The sequence below is a fragment of the Heliangelus exortis genome, chromosome 1 (assembly GCF_036169615.1).
Source record: "Heliangelus exortis chromosome 1, bHelExo1.hap1, whole genome shotgun sequence".
In the NCBI taxonomy this organism is placed as follows: Eukaryota; Metazoa; Chordata; class Aves; order Apodiformes; family Trochilidae; genus Heliangelus; species Heliangelus exortis.
The window spans coordinates 134324290-134341446 of NC_092422.1; the positions used below are offsets into that span (position 1 = coordinate 134324290).

The following is a 17157-nucleotide window of genomic DNA, read 5'->3' on the forward strand; positions in this document are numbered from 1 at the left end:
ATAGGCATGGCAAAATCTCAAAAGTCAAAGGTACTTCCCTTATGAAATTACAATCCCTTTTGAAAGAGATGATGATACCTTGAAATTTCCCAAGACAGTGGTTGGAATCTCACACACTCAAAAAATTAAAAAAAAAAAAAGAAAAAAGAAAAAAAAAACACCAGTCCTTTACTCAAACAGCACAAGATGATCCTAAAATTGTTACTCTCCCAGGAAGAAGTCCTAGCAAGTGTGGAAGAAGAAGATAGAGACTTTTTGGGTTTAAAGTTAACACATGAAAAAGTAAGATCGAACTCAGTAGAGCGAAGTTTCTGACCTGAGGATGAGGAAAGTGTTAGGTTTGAGCTAGGAGGAGCTCTTAACTTCACTGGTCCCCTAAAAATTTAACATGAAGGACAAACACTACTGTCAGACGTGATTGTTCTCATCTTTACCAATGTCATAACTGATGCTTCTGACAGTATTTGCTTACCCCAATGTATCAAAGTATTCTTCAAGGTACAACCCCATGTATCAAGGTATTATTGAAGATATGAAGTGGCATGAGGTACCTGTGTTTAAGTGTCAGGATTCCATTCCTGAATTTAAATCCCAAGGAAGAAAGCTTTATGTAACCTTAAATTATGTGAGGTCAGAATCTTTGCCCTTGTCCTGCATCAAATGTGCCAGCTTAGTTGGATGATCTTGTAGTTTATAATTGTACTGCATGTTGCAGCTATACTAGCAAAATGCCGCAGCCTGATGGACAGGACTACACTCTCAGACAGGACCTGCTGGAGTACTGAATATTGTCAGTGAAGTCTTAAATTCAAAACTAAAGTAATACAAACTGCCATTGAGATGTAGGCCTCCCCGAAGAAACGTCTTTTTCCAAAGCTCATAACTCAAAATAAGGCATACTTGATTAACTTCACTTGGGCCAGGAGACTAATCATGGATGCTATTTATAATTAATTTAAGTAAAGTCAGAGCGAGCATTCGAATAGCATTCAGAATGGAAAACATCATAGTGTTAACATTGTGTCACTATCAAGCTTAGTGAAAACAGAGAACTAGGAAACTTTTCTATGAAAAGGTGTTGCTTCTTTGGTTTTTTTTTTCATAATGTGTCTACTCTCCAGTGAAAAAATTGTTACATATGTATGAGACTCCAATCCAGAGAGCAACTGTCCAGCTCAGTTAATGGTGGGGTAATAGATCAGAAAGTTTCACCTCCTCCTTCTCCTCACAGCTGCCCCGCACACACGCACACACACACAGAGGCCAGGAAACTCTATGCCTACAGCACCTACCTTGGGTTTGAAGGCGATTAACTTCAGGACCATCTCAACAGTAAAGAGCCCAGTGAAGAGCATGTTGAGGATGTTCATGGCTTCCTTGAACATGCAGCTCTGACCGTAGTGCTGAAAAATAGTGTCATGGCAGCAGCATCAGGAACCAACACATCAACTAGTTAGGAATCCACAGGGTCCTGCTAATTTCCCTTTCAGATAAGGTTCTCTACAGTAAACTACACCATGCTCAAATTTTTTTTTTCCAATTTAGAATTCCCATCTTGCTTCACACATAAGCATTTCCATACCTCTAGTCATTTGTGCCACCTGACTTTGGATCTCCTATCTTTTTAAAAGCCTCTCTTTGAGTGAGGGTAACCAAAATCACACTTATCATTCTGGGTGAGGGCTCATTATAAATACGCATAACGGTACCAGGCAGTTTCCAATTGTGTTTGTTATCTCACCCATCCATAACACTTGGATTACTGCTGCACGGTGAACAGGGGTTTCACTGAACTGTTCGTAATTGATACCAAACCATTCCCCAAGAAATTACACTTAATTCAAAATACTACAAAGTACATGAGCAGCTCAAATCATATCTTTCCAATATACATTATCTTGTATTTGTCAACTCTGAATTAAATTTGCAATCATGCTGCTTATTCACTTAACTTTATTAAGATCTTATGAAGTTACTCTCTGTCTTCTATTGATTAATTGAAATCGTGTCTTCTGCGAATATTGCCATCTCACTTTTCATATCCCTATTTCCAGATCATTATACTTGAGACTGGTTGCACTGTCTTAATCTAAGGTAATCTTCCAGTTCATGTCATAAGACCCCATTCGTTGTTGCTTAACTTTGATAAACTTTAACAAATGGGGATCAATCTTAATAGTCTGCATTAGATCAGGGAGACTTATTTAAAGGAATTTCAGTTAAAACAATTAAGCTGCAGTGAAAAGCCAGACCAGAGAAAAATATTTTGTTGAGGTGTTTTCAAAAACCTTGTAAAATTTTCCTTGAAGGACTCTAGTATCTGCAAGACTGCTTGTAAAAACTTGGAATTTTACTGCAACATGGCTTTTGCATTTGCTGTCCCTCATATTGCTTGATGAAATCTGGCCACAGTACTTTGAAAAACTGAAACTGTACTTTTCTCAAGCTGGACAAAAGCTTACTCTAATTTCCAGAGATGCTGTGCTGCCTGGGGGCTCACAAACATCTTACACCTTCTAGCTCTACCTGCCCTGGGCTTGTACCATGGCCACTGAGTGTGTTTCAAAGCTTCAGAGTAAACACAGCAGTCCTTCTCTATTGCTTCATGACAGCAGGGCAGTAGATACTGAAGCTGAGAGCAGAGCTCATATTCCCTCCCTCCTTTGCTGATACCTTAGGCAAGACAGCAGAGGAAGCATTTTCAATGGGGATGGGAAGGAGCTGGACCAGAGGAAGACAAGTTAGGGGTTGGGGTTCAAGAAATCTGGTGAGATTGGACAGGAGGCAGTGAGAACAAACAAGGCCCATTTCCTGACTGAGGGGAAGCTAAGACTTCTTTTTTGTAAACTCACTTCTTAATACATATTTTTACTCCTTCCCCTTTAATGCTGTTCCACGTGCACATCTGCTACCTCTGCTATTTTTGTAGATCCAGCTGCCAATGTTTCTTTGTTGTATTTAGATATCTGGAAAAACTTGACATGGTAAGGGACTAAATGCACAGTACAATGGATAGTAAGGCAATCAGCAGGATCATTAGTGAAGCAAGCTAGGCAAGCACCCCTCAGAAAATGCTTTAAGAAGAGCTGCTTTGACCTTTAGGTGACGGGATAGACATTATGGCATCTACAGGTTCTTTCTAGACAGTTTCTATGGTTCTTAGATCTAAGGTGAGTGGCAGTTCCAGGCTTATTCCTGCATTTCAGAGAAGATAAGTCAGAACTGAGAAGTCACTACTTATACTGGCCACTGAATTGATTAGTGAGGTATATGTTTTGGTTTTTTCCCTGTTCTCTGTTTTTAAGGAGTTACAAAAAGAATTATTGCAAGTGTCAGATACTAGCAGGAAAAGGAAGAGAGGAAGAGGCCTCATTTTAACTAAATGTCATCAGAAGTGAACATGGTAAGATGTTTTTTATCATGTACCTGCCCCCTCTCTCAATACATGGTCTGAATATGAAAATAGGTCTCAATCTCAGCCATTTCTACATGTTCTTCAACAAAGTCTAATGATACACCACCTGTAAGGTTTTGTGCTTTCATACTTACTTGCATGGCCAGGCAGATGGTGTTCAGCAGGATCAGAACGAACATCAGGTATTCAAAATAGGTGGAGTTGACCACATACCAAACTTTGTACTGGTACTGGTTTTTAGGAATGTATCTCCGCAGAGGCCGGGCCTTCAGGGCATATTCTACACACTGGCGCTGTGAAAGAGGGAGGGTAGATTTAAAAATCAAAACCATTCATGTTTTTTACTGAAATGAAAATGCTTGGAAAATTTTATTCTACGTCCTCATCTGAATGTGTATATTCTGCCTGTGGAAGGGTTCCCTGTGCATTTATTTTGGCCAGACAATGCTGGCATGCTCATCTAATCTCAGTGATCCAAATGGTACAGCACAAATTTTTAAGTAAATGTCCCTTGAGCAAATCTTACAGCAAGATTTTTCACCTGACTCCTGAAAGACGGCAGTGAAGACAGCTTAGTGTTTTATCTTGGCCATCTCCACATGTTCCTCATTTTATTTGTTTCTCTCTAAAATGCTTACTCTCAATGTATGTTCTGTGTTTAATGGCAACAAGTTGTTGTAAAATACCTGGTTTTTGTCCAGCTCGCAGTTCTTGTACTCTTGTTCTCCTTGCTCCTGAAATGTGACGATGACGAAACCAACGAAGATGTTCATCATGAAGAAAGCAATGATGATGATGTAGATAATAAAGAAGATGGAGATCTCAACCCTGTGATTATAGATGGGTCCCACATCCTCCATGTGGGAATCAATGGACCTATACAGCAACCTGAAAGCAAACAGGAGCCAAATGCAGAGAAAATCTGCAACTGCCTTGAAGCCTTAGAGGTGATGCTATAAAGTTTTACTTTGTGATTTTGTTCCACTTTTATCAAAATTACAACACTCAGAGATGCACAGGCTTGCACCGTTTAGAGCATAAACTCTTCCAAAAGAGAAGACAAAGCTCTTAATAACTTTACGTGTTGAACATGTTCAGGAGGTTTTGCTGTTGAAAAATTACAATTTAAAATAAATGCATGCCCTTCAGTTAGCAGAAGTCTGTGTTGTTGGGAGGAAAGTTTTGTGAGAAAAGAGGATCTCAGCATTACTAACATTTGTTAACATTGCTGTTAGCATCACCTACTGACAAAGGTTCAGTCCTCTGATACTCTGCATACCCATGTCACTCTGACAGAGTGGAGTTGTGAGAGCCCTTCACCCCTGTGGCACAGACAGCACAGCCAGACATCCCATGTCCATACTGCAGAGATAGCACTGCTGTGTTTCATATTGCCCTGCTGGCTCCCTCAGGAAACTTGCAACACCTACCTAGCAATACTGTTAAGTGCCTGACGGGCATTTTATATCCATTTATTTAAATAATATTTGCAACAAATATTGCTATAGCTTCTACCACTGACAGTAATTTTTTAAGAACTGTGCACTGCAATTGCTGCAGGCCCAAAGAAACACATAATAGGAACACAAAACACATACTAGTATGATGACTACTGCTACTATTGCTACAGATAATACTTTAGACTTATTTACTTAGAGTGGGAAGAGCTATGCTCTGCATTTGAACTTTCTCTTTTGAAATGAATGAGGACATTACTACTGTTGCACTGGCCCAAGAAGCACTCACTCTGGCCAGCCCTCAAAGGTTGAGACAGTGAAAAGGGCCATCATGGCAGTCAAGACGTTGTCGAAGTCAAACTTGCTGTTCTCCCAGCTCCGGGGCTGTATCATTGGCTGATTGACCTCACCATCCTTGTAGGTAATGTAGTACCCTCTGTGGATGAAGGCAGAGAGAGAACATGGCAGAACTGTGCTTCCCAGTACGAGGCCCTGAGAGTGGGTGGCCAGTGAAGGGAGCTAACTGGGAAAGGTTAAACTCACCTGCATTCTGCTTCTGTCTGTTTGGAGCTATCAGTGCAGCTGTACAGCTTGCCCTTGAAAAGGAAGAAAGAGGAATGAAGCTTCCTTTCCTGACAGTGCAAGGGTTGGGACACAACATGTAGCAAAGGGACTGCATTTGTTACTTGCTTAACAAATTATCCATGTGTTTACATGCAAGTAGATGTGAACAAACTGGACTGGAGTCGCCTGTATCTGGGTATTTCAGAGCACAGGCTTTCATCTGCTTGTACAGGACTTTTACGTCTCTGTCCTGAGGTCTATCTACCACTGAGTGCTGTAGAACACAATCTGCCAAAAGGGTGATGAAGGGCAAAGAAATAATATCAGACATAAAGAAGTGAATAAATAACCTCCCATGATTCTCTGGCATGCCTTTTCTTCTACAAGGTGAGGGGTAGGCAGCCTGAGAGTACCAGTCCTTTAAAAATACCCCCTTTGCTTTCTTCGCACTCAGTCATGCCACAACCTATTCAGGCAAGAAGGCAGCTACTGATGTTACTGACGACTTCTTGCAATTACAGGTGAAGGGTGGGAGTTCTAAATATGCCTTGTCCAATTTTGGTGAACTTCTGGTAGCAGAAGTGCAGGTAACACTGGTAACAATGTTTTGGCTTTCACACAGAAGACTCCATCTCCCCTTTCTCAGGCTATTTTATGCTATTTTTCTTCCCCTTTCTGAATACAGCTCAGTTTAATGGATGAATGAATGAGCCCTATGGTTTTACCTTAAACAACTGAACTCCAATGCAGGCAAACATGAACTGCAGCAAAGTGGTGACAATCACAATGTTTCCAATGGTTCGGATGGCGACAAACACACACTGGACCACATGCTGCAAACGAAAGATAGGAATAAAAATAACTTCCAGGATTGCTTTGAGCTGCTCTGGCTAAAGGAGAAGCCCAAGACTAAAAGTACAATTAAAAGAATTTCATTTAACTATTGCCCATTAAGTAATGTCTCAGAAAAGGTGAAAGACCATAACCTTGTTATGTTCCTCACAGTACTCCTAGCAGCAGGCAGAAAGGGATAGGAAAATACCAGAGCTCAGCTCTCTGAAACTTCCAGCAGCACTTACACCCACCAGTAGACAGGAAGGAGTTTATGGTATACAGCAAGGCTATGTGAACACATTTATCACCCTAGAAAACTACATAGTTTAACTTTAGTGGTAATGCTGGCCCACCCAGCTGGAAAGCATCTTGGCAGAAAAAAACCCAAGGATCCTGGTAGACATCTAAGTTGAACGTGAGCTCTTGCTGAAAAGGCAGCAAACGCTATTCCTGGGCTGCACTATGCAAAATACAGCAGGTTGAGAGGTAACTCTTCCCCTCTACCCAGCACTAGTGAGGTCACACCTGGAATACTTGGTCCAGTTCTGGGCTCCTCAATACAAGAAACCTATGGATACACTGAAGAGAGTCCAGCAGAGGGCCAAAAAGATGATTAAAGGACTGGAGCATCCATCCCATGAGGAAAGGCTGAGAAAAATGGGACTGCTTAGTCTAGAGAAGACTCAAGGGAATCCTGTCAATGTATATAAATACCTGAAGGGAGGGTGCAAAGAAGACAAAGCCAGGCTCTTTTCAGTGGTGCCCACTGACAGGACAAGAGGCAATGGGCACAAACTGAAATGCAAAAGGTTAATCTGAACACTGGTAAACGCTTTTTTACGAGGGTGACTGAGCACTGGAACAGCTTGTCCAGAGCAGTTGTGGTGTCTTCCATCTTGGAGATATTCAAAAGCCATCTGGGCATGCTCCTGGGCAACCTGCTCTTGGTGGCCCTGCCACCAAGGGTTATTGGACAAGACAACCTACAGAGGTCTCTCCAATCCTCAACTGTTCAATTATTCTGCTGAAACACTACTTGAACCATTGCAAAAGTTCTTGTAGCTTGAAATAACTTGAATTTGTAGTTTAGAGAATTCATTTGAACTCTCCTAACCTTTAGTCCTTTGGCTCTGTTGATGGCCCTCAGTGGTCTAAGAACTCGAAGAACACGCAGGATCTTCACCACATTGATGGCACTGGACCTAAAAGAAAGAATTGGAAGGTCTGAGAGATCCAGCAATATAGGGTTGTGCTGCGAGGGCAGATGGATTTCACCCACTCTTTCTTGTTTGAAATTCTACATAACCTTAGACTGCCGAGGATACTTAGAGTTAATTCTTTGCTACAGCACTTCAGAGGTAAGAACACTGCTCTCTGATGTTATCTTGATAGGTCTTGCTTCCTTCTCTGGGCAAACTCAGTATAAATTCTCCTGGCTTTCACCAGCTCTGCTGTATCAATGAAGGAAATAGAACATGGGTAGGGTATTTAATTAGCAGAGAAATCTGCCAAATACTCTGTAGATATCTAAAGGGAATTGCCCCAAGTCATCACAAGACATTTTCAGATAAGGCTCAAAGAAACACTCCACTGATAAATCCATGGAAGAGTGGAAACTCCAGATGACTCCTGTGTTACAGGTATACTGTCCACCTGGAGTTTGATCCTGCAGTGTGTTTGGCCTCTGATCTCACAAATCAATTAAGTGTATTCATAAGTTTAAGGATATGAGAGCTATCACCGAGTTGATTAGGATGACTTACACTTAAAATTGACATAATTTTAAATATTGAACATAGCTGTCTACTACAACAAAGCTCTCTGCATCCTCTAAGACTAAAACCCTGGCTGAAAATCTTCTCCATGCTGAAAGACACCAGGCCCTCTTACAGATTTTGGGGACAGTATTTTTTCCCAATGGACCTGACAAATCCTTCGGCTTGACTTAGTTCTGGAACATAACGTACATGAACTGCTGACTTGAAGTGGTCACCATTGGAAGCTTATTTCTTACCAGATGTGAAACTACTATTTAGGAAACTCCCCATCTGATAAATAGAGTTCCACAATCAAATAAATTAGTAAACTTAACAGATCAGCCAACACAGTGGCATGAGAGAAGGATCAACTGTCACTGCCATCAGTACTCTGGAGATTCTCATGTATTTCTTCAAGTAATTAATAGTTTTCTGTTGAACAATAACCACAACATCTTAGGAAGTAGGAAAGTATTATCACCCTACTTTCCAAAGTGGTAATTAGAACTCCAGGGGAGAAAAGTGAGCCACTTCACTGTTTTGAGCTGATACAGTATATCAGAGCCAAACATCATGATTCCCTATGGACCGTTTCTTGTTCTCATTTGCTCTTTTTGGAAGACTTGCCGCACAGGTCGCTAGTGTAGCATTTCCTAATGACAACCTTCCCTCATGAGTATGAATTTTAATGATCTTGAATCATCTGAGAAAAATATCTCCAGAATCCTGAGAAAAATCTTACCTAGATAAGACAATGAGACTAAGGTATCCCCTCCCAACCCAGCCCTAAAATCCCCCCCGAAATAACTCATTTGAAATTAGTTCACTCACTGGATGCCAAAAGAGATGAGAGAAACGCTGACCACCAGAAGGTCTAAGATGTTGAAATAGTTTCTGCAGAAGGAGCCCTTATGGAGGAAAGCCCCGTATGCTGTCATCTGCAGGAAGGCACATGAAGACACAAACACACTTTGCCATTAGCATCTGTTCAGAAACCAAAGCCAACTGGTTGTGCTCAGAGTATATAACTGGGGAAGGGCAGTATTTCTAACACAGCAGGCAATTTACCCCCAGGCCCCGAAAGTGGAGTCCCCATTGAAAGAAAAGAGAATGAAGAAGACAGTAAGGTAACTGTGAAAGGCCTAACTAGGGAAAATATGCACTTTGAGTGCACAGAGTATGTAATGTTCAGAATCAGCAAAGGAGCAGTGACTGCTTGCTAAAACTACTTGCATTTAAATGCTTTACCCTTTTTCTGAAATGGCAGGGGACACTTGTGAGCATGATACTATTATATAAAGGACTTTTTAGCTAAATTGAATTAAAAAAAAAAAAAAGAAAATAAAAAGGACTCTTTTGTCATGTTTTTCAATGCTTATACCAGCTGCAGTGGAGAGCTGAGTTCTCTTCACTCCATGGAGAAAAACCAGAATCCCTTCAGGATTTGGTGGTTTAGACCTGAACTGAAATAACAAGAGGAATCCTTGCTCTCTTCAGTTTGTCCCTCCTTCTCAGCTCAATCCTGTATCTCTTTTCCTACTCCTATCCAGCTTCCTCCATTTTTGTTCTAGAAGAAGTTGCATTTTCCTCTCGTTTTTCCTCATAAAGCCCCAGGTAAGATTCCTCTAGACAGAGTGGTCTCTTTGTGGGGGTAATAATTATATACATCACCCAGTACAGGAAATGAAAGATTTTACTTATTTCACTAGGGTCTGTCTGGCCCTTCTGGGTATGAAGGGGTACTGAATACTGGCTGGTACTGGGGAGGATGTCACAGCTCCAGAACTGGAACAAGTGACAGTGTAAACAGAAATGGGCATCAGTCACAATGTCAGACCTAAACACGTCTTAGCTCAGAATTTGAATTTTAGACTGAGCTCAGTTGCAGAATGCAGACTAAATGGGTCTGGCATGGTTAAAGAGGGTGAGGTGGTTGGGATATTTGTAGCACCTACCTTAGGCTTGGTGGGCAGTATAGTATAGATGCTTTGAAGAAACCCCAACCCCACAACTACTAACCTCCCTTCATTACCTGGGTTAGGAACATAGACTTCTAAATTTGGTCCTCTGGATATCATCTAAGTTAGATATCTAAAATAACTTGAAGCAGATAGTGTGAGACTGTTCTTTAATGATGAGCTCTAACCAGACTCCAGCTGAGAAATGGAAACTAGAAATTCACATTGGAGTTTTCTGGCTCCAGCTAACAGCTCAGAATGGCATCTCTGTGAGTAGTTTTCAGAAAGGCCTACCTGTGACAACTTTATTCAGAGTAGGGTGAAAGGGCATATGATATGTCAGATTACCTTTTTTCATCAAACATGACATCAGGGAACTGACTATAAATCAGTCAGACAGAACTTAGAAGGGGAGGAAGTATAAACTCTGGTCTTGGCTTAGAATTTATACTTAGGGACACATTCAATTGAGGGGGGGAGGGAAAGGAGGGGTTCTTGCCATAACAAAGGTGGTAAAGTTGTGCTTTACTGGTTAGATTTTGTATGGCAATCTTTAAAGAAAGGAGACACCATTGAAATCAGGAGGGGAAGCTCTGCTGAGTTTAAGTTCTATACAAACTGTGGTTCTCTCAAGCCTGTTAAGAAATTTGTAATCTCAGAAGAAACTCTTAAAGAGTGTATAACCTATTTCTGCCTCCCACTGGGGGCACTGAATATGCTTTTAGGATGCTAATTAAAAACAAACCTGGTGGCCACCTTGCTAACATTCACCAGATCCTGCTGTGGCAGTGTGATGATTGCAGATGTCATCAGCCACACGAGGGCAGATGGAATTTATTTCTCTACAGCCTTGAACATCCTGTAGCCATTTATGCTTTTGTTTCTTACCATTTACACTAACTTTGCTGCTGTGCAAAACATTGTGCTCAATGCAAGGCTGCAGAGAAATATATTCTGAAAAACAAAGCAACTTGAGTTGGAGGAACTGACAGGATAAGAACAGAAGAATTTTTAAAACCATTGTAGTCCTTGCACTCTTCTCCCACATAAACCCAGAGAATACCCTGGGGTGTTGACATAAATCCACTGAAGTTAACAGGAGAACATTGGGAAGGCTCAGGTGCTATGCAACGCTCTCCTCTGCTGAAAACAGAGCAATATGCCAATGGTTTGTGTTAATTTCTGCTTCCTCCTCATGGAGTCATGAGGAGTATTGGTGTTTGCTTCAGTGTGAGCAGAATTAGCAATTCTAAATTCAAAAAAGTGCCTTGAACTATAGCTTTATTTCTAAATATTGCTCTTGAGATGCTTTCCTTTTTTAACAGGCCTTACTGATCAACTGTTTGGTATGTACACATTCAGATTTACTGTGCAAATACAGATTCACATAAGCATAATATATACATCTCTTTGAAGAATGTTAAGGCTTTAGTGATTTTCTGTCATATCAAAAAGGACATCTCTCCACAAAAATATGCAGGGGTCACCCTGCTTGCCAGCCTCCAATATGGATACTGTTATTAGGGTCCTGAGCTGGAAGATCTGAGAAACGCTAAGGTACTGACTGCCAGCACTTAGAACTAGCTTTAGCTTGCTGAGAAAAAAAAAAAAGCTGCCAAGAGAACCTAGCATTTAGAAGGCCAGAACTTTGCTTAATTACTGTTATTTAAATTATTAGCCTACCAATTTGGGAAAATTAGAGTTAAGAACAAGGCTGCCTATTTTTATTTTCTTCCAAGCTAAACCATTCTCCTGCCCGTTTCCCATAGTACTGAGTATGTTCCCGGGAAACAGGAAGCCAGGTTTCAAACAGGTGATGCAGCAATTTTTTTTCACGGCTACATATCTTGGTATTTCAGTGATTTGTACTCTCAGTTACCTCTCCACACCTAAAAACTGAGATTCTGCACTATGCTCCCTGTCTAATACTTGACTGCGAACCCTGTAATCTCATAGAAGTTATTGGCTGCCCTCCAGCCCAGCCTCATGACTTGTGCAGAATGCAGATTTTCTCTTTGGGTTAGAGCATGTGTAAGAGGAGGTGTGTGTGTGCTCAGAGTTCCTTGCACAGCAAACAAATTGTGTTTTGGAAAGACTGGCAAGTGTAGAGAAAGAAATTTATGGAGTGATGGCCTTTTTCTTGGTGCCCTTTGATTTTTCCCAACAGGATCATCCTTTCGTTGCAATTCCCCTAAAGACCATTGTTTAGATGTAGGCCCTGAATTACAAGTTTGAATATCAAAATTTCACAGAAGGCTTTTAAAACAACTACCAAAAGAATAAAATCAAAAGATAGATAATCATTTGTGTAGAGATAGTAACAGGGTTAAAAAAACCACAAACAAAACAAAACAAAAACAAGAAAAAGAGAGTGAAAGAAAGAAATAAATAAAGGAAGTAAGAAAGGAAGAAAGAAAGGAATAAAGAAATAAAGGAGAAACCGAGTGTATTGCTCAGATTGGTTACCTTAAGAATAATTTCTAATGTAAAGATACTAGTGAAGACATAGTCTGCATTGCCTAGGATCTGAAAAATAAGCACAATTGGGTTAGTGGTACTGAGCGTGACCCAGGAACAAACAGGCGAGTGTGTTAGCAACAGATAGTGGCAGAAAACTATTAAGCTTGTGAACAAGTAATGGTAGAGAAGATGGGCACTTTACCTTCAGAGCAATTTCAATGGTGAAAATTACAGTAAAAACTATATCAAAATAATAGAGAATCTGTAAAAACAAAAGGGAATAGGAGCAGGGAGGGTAGATCAGTGACTGATCACTTGCATGGGAAATCACAGTTCAAAATCAAATGCATATGCCATTTAACGAGGGATCAGGGAAGAATATATGGGAAATGGTTTTGTAACGACGTCCTGTTGAATGCAGTGAAGGTCCTGGCACAGAGGACAAGAAGCACATTACATGAAATTTTTTCTGAGTTACAATCCCATGAGGGCTCCAGAGGCAAAATAACATTTTAGGTTTCGTAGAGGTTTGGGTTTTTTTCTCGCTTAAAAAAATACGATAAAGAACAGATAATTCAAGGATTTTCCCCAATAGTCTTCCAAATTAAGAATACAAGGATGACTGGTCTCTCAGTGGAAAACATGACATCTCTTCTTATTAACTTCCATTCAGGCTTGTTCCGTGCCTCTCACAAAGGAAGAAAAGCAAACTGCAAATTCACACTCTAGCTATTTTTTTTTCCTCTGGCCTGATTTGCCCTGGATTAGGATAAATAACAAAGACTCTGCCAATTGAACAGAATCCCAGCTCTTGTATTGCAAACATAATTTGGTTGTGTACTAAAGGTGCCCAACTTAGATCTTGCATCTTTCTATTGGCATCCTGGATACTAGGCAATTTGAAACACTTATCATTCCCATGAACTCATACCCACTGGTGGAAATGCTGTTATGCATAGCAGACCACAAAAAAGTGATCCTGCATTGTCACAGAAGGCAACAGTAAGTCTGGAAGTGTAAAGTGATTTTCAAAGTAGCAGCATCAAGGACAGAAGTGTCTTTCACTGGTGAATTGATATCCTACAAAAGCAAATGGGAACTTTCTAATTGAATGATGGGACCAATACTGAACTATATTTGTTTTCAATTTATGTCTTAGAATCATAGAATGGCTAGAGTTGGAAGGGACCTTAAAGTTCACCTAATTCCACCCGCACCTACCACTAGAGACCAGGGTGCTCAAGGCCCCATCCTACCTGACCTTGAACACTCCAGGGAAGGGGCATCCACAACTTCCCTGGGCAACGTCTTACAGCATCTCACCACCTTTACAGGAAAGATTTTTTGTCTTCATATCTAGCCTAAATTTCCCCTCTTTGGGTTTTACACCATTGCCCCTTGCCCTCTCACGACACACCCATGCAAAATTTTAGTGCTATCTACAGTGGAAATCAAAAGTATCCTGCCCTTGGATTACTGCTGTTTTAGCTCAACCAACTTGCAAACTAGAAAGGCCAATATTTGGAATCTGTAGAAAACTGATAATTTGTGAAATTTAAACCTTTACTGCTAAAACGCTAATGAACATACAGCAGTAAACTACCTTCCCTCATCCCACAGGTGGTTATTGTATCAAAATGACATAGCATAATTCAGACTTATAGCTGGCTAGATTCTTATGGCTTGGTATGCCAAGGGCAGTGAGGGAGCTACTGCAATATAAGGGGTTATTTTAGAATGCATTATTTAAGCATGATCCAAATCTGGACTAATTTGAAGACCCTGAATGTCAAATGAAAAATGTATTACCTATTGCTACTGTGTACTTTAAAATTCTTCCAGTCAGTGCTCAATTTTTGACCCCAAGTCATTCTCACTTCAAGGCTGTCTTGGGCTCTATTGATTTTTGCAACTAAGAGAATTAAAAAAGGGCCATTTCAAGGATGGACAAATCTCAATTGCATCCTATATCAATTTACTCACATTATAACTGGAAATGTCCCCTAGCCTTGCTGCCTTGTAGGTCCTGACATTCGGCTATTATATCAATGGAATAATTTTACAATCAATGGGCCAGATTCATGGGTACACTTGCGTTGCATCGCATGACTCCATCAACAGAAAGCATCCATAAACTTAATTAAAATGGATGATTAAGGTGTACCTGCATCTGCTTTACATCACCAGAGTACCACAAAGCAGCTAGAGAATACTAGTGAATCTGCCCCCAAATCTACAGCTAGTAAAATATCACTTATAGATGAAATCATGCCTAATGAAAACGATCACTGTTCCACCTGTGCAGGCAGGACCATTTATCAGCAGGCATGATTATTATCTAAATATGAATTTACTCTAGAATATATTAAAATGAACAAGCACCTTACCAAGCTACAAACAGGAGAATATTGTGAACACATCAAGTTTTATGACTTGCTTGGGCTTTTAAAGGCTGTTTGATAAGATAGAGAGGTACTTCCAAAAACTTACTGCCACAGCCCAGTGTGACACAGGACAGATGCAGCCACTAGCCCAACCCAGAACAGAAGCTGCAGCATCCAAGTCTCTTCACTAGCCCTTGCTGGAGGAGAGTCTCTGCATCCCTTTCTTCCTGCTCTGGGAGAGTTTGTGTCATTGGCAGCACTAGCTGTGCACATGTAAATGCCTGATAATGTTGTCCCAGAGGGAAGGTAGAGGTGGTTTGCATTCAGCTTGCTTGCTTGCTTTCCCTGCCAGGCCTCTGTGGGCACAATCTTACTATTCTACTGTCAAAGTGTAAAGGCAGATCACATTTGCAACCCAAAATCTTGTCAGTGTCCCCTTGTTGTATGATACATTTTACCATCTGTACCTGCAAAAATTAAAGACAGATTTTCATGCAAACATCAGTAACTTCAAATATATGAGACAACACTTTGCCCCAAACCTTCAGCTCTTTTATCCAGGACAACCAACTTTTACTACTTTTATTCCTTATTTAAATCTTGCTACTACAGATACTGCAGCAGTTTGGTGGCATGTCAGAAGCCTGTATGCCAGTTGACATCTTGCTGCAGTGCTAACACATGCTGACATATATTTATCCCTACATGGTGAGCACACTTAGCCATTCATGAGTGGGTCATTGGTGGATTAGGTTTGACTGTATTATTTAGTACTCTCTTGCAGGACAAAATGCAAAGCAGCTTTGAGATAAGTTCAGGAATGAACTTCCATTAACACCGTCTCTGCATGCAAATATATGTTTAAATGCATGCTCAGGCCAGCATACTTCAGGGAGGTAGAACACTGAATCTTAAATTAAGGTTTTGTTATTAACCAATAGAAAAATTGTCCCACTCTTAAAGCCTACCAAGCTCTTCCAGCTTAAAGACACCAAAATGCCACAGCAGACACCAAGGATCAGCAGTCTTACATATGACTGACAATTCTTCTGGTTTCTGCAGTGACTCCAGAATAATGGAAACAACTACTAGCAAAATTGGGGGCACTGAACATTTCAAAAGGTAAAAAAAAATGGTTAGGAAAGAAGGTGAGAATGTATCTCTGTGCAGAATGCCTTCCTCTCTTTTCCCCAGGCTGGTGAGAAGCACATCATATTTTCTGAGGATTACCTCAAATTTAATGATAACTTTTTATCTTGTGTTGAAATAACCTGATTCTAACTTTGATGACACCCATTTCCCACAGAGTGGGAAACTGCATCAAACTGAAGAATGTTACTCCCTGTTTACACCAGTGTGAACAAAGTAAAAACGAGGCCCTGGCTTTTCAGTACAAAAGGAAGCACTTGGCAGGAGAGCAAATGTTCTAAAGGGAACCTGGAAATGCCCCCAAATTAGAATTATCTGTATTACAATCAGTGTTTCTACAGGCTATTTCTAATGCCTTAATAGCAGGGAACAATAATTTTGCTTCAGCCTCCTGCCTTTCCTTCCCTTACACACACTTCTGAAATGAACTAGAGGCCAAATTCTGCACTGACTCATGTTCTCTGCAAAACTGGATGATTTCACACAGCCTACAAAAGGCACAAATCAGGGAAGACAGTCACTCCCAAAGCCTCTGATGCAATTTTTTTTCTGCCTTTCTTGGCTTCAACTCATGATCTGCTGGTACCACACTTTTAATACACAAAGAGGGAAGGAGGATGGGAAGCATACTTGGTTCCTAAAGGAGAGGTGTCGGACAGGGTCCTCGGCTGCCAAGGAGATGCTGCTGAGCAAGATGAAAAACAGGATCAGGTTGGTGAAAATGTTATCGTTAACGATTCGATGGCAGTGGACACGAAACCTGCAAGAGAGAGGAGAGGCACAACCTTACCTCTCAGAAAACAGCAAGACCTGGGAAACATTCCCCTCTCCTCTATTGCCAGCAGGACTGGACCTGGAGGATTGTTCTGCAGAGCAGCTTCTCCCTACCCCAGCAGCAGGGAAAATGGACGGCCCAGGCAAGCTGGACCTGCTGGGTGCTGGGCAGACTCAGCTTTCCATGTCATGCAATGGTGGCCACTGTGTTTCTGAGCTGAGGCTGGAGTGTCACTGAGCAGGAGCAGTGAGTGATCAGCCTTGCTAATGCCTTGAGATGTGGTCAAATGCATGTAGAGCAGGGTGGCATTTACTAAGGGATTCTGAGAAGATATCATGCTATGCAGGCTGTCTGCTAAATATCACCCTAATATAAAGTGCTTGGTGGTCTTAGTGGGAAACCAG

The 17157-nt window shown here is 41.0% G+C and overlaps 1 protein-coding gene across 29 annotated transcripts in view; it reads right to left on the bottom strand.

Moving 5' to 3' along the window:
- Positions 1-17157, bottom strand: part of CACNA1C (calcium voltage-gated channel subunit alpha1 C) — a 475146-nt gene that overhangs the window by 72766 nt on the left and 385223 nt on the right. For 19 of the 29 annotated variants that reach the window (XM_071767864.1, XM_071767792.1, XM_071767725.1 and 16 more), the window contains 10 exons: positions 16609-16738; positions 12648-12707; positions 8859-8965; positions 7385-7472; positions 6162-6269; positions 5416-5468; positions 5162-5308; positions 4102-4303; positions 3550-3708; positions 1293-1403 (listed from right to left, as the gene is read on the bottom strand). In XM_071767864.1, the coding sequence (XP_071623965.1) occupies positions 1293-1403; positions 3550-3708; positions 4102-4303; positions 5162-5308; positions 5416-5468; positions 6162-6269; positions 7385-7472; positions 8859-8965; positions 12648-12707; positions 16609-16738 (1165 nt within the window). Of the gene's footprint in view, positions 1-1292; positions 1404-3549; positions 3709-4101; positions 4304-5161; positions 5309-5415; positions 5469-6161; positions 6270-7384; positions 7473-8858; positions 8966-12451; positions 12512-12647; positions 12708-16608; positions 16739-17157 lie in introns of all 29 variants that reach the window. The other 10 variants (XM_071767749.1, XM_071767851.1, XM_071767801.1 and 7 more) reach the window with 1 other exon arrangement.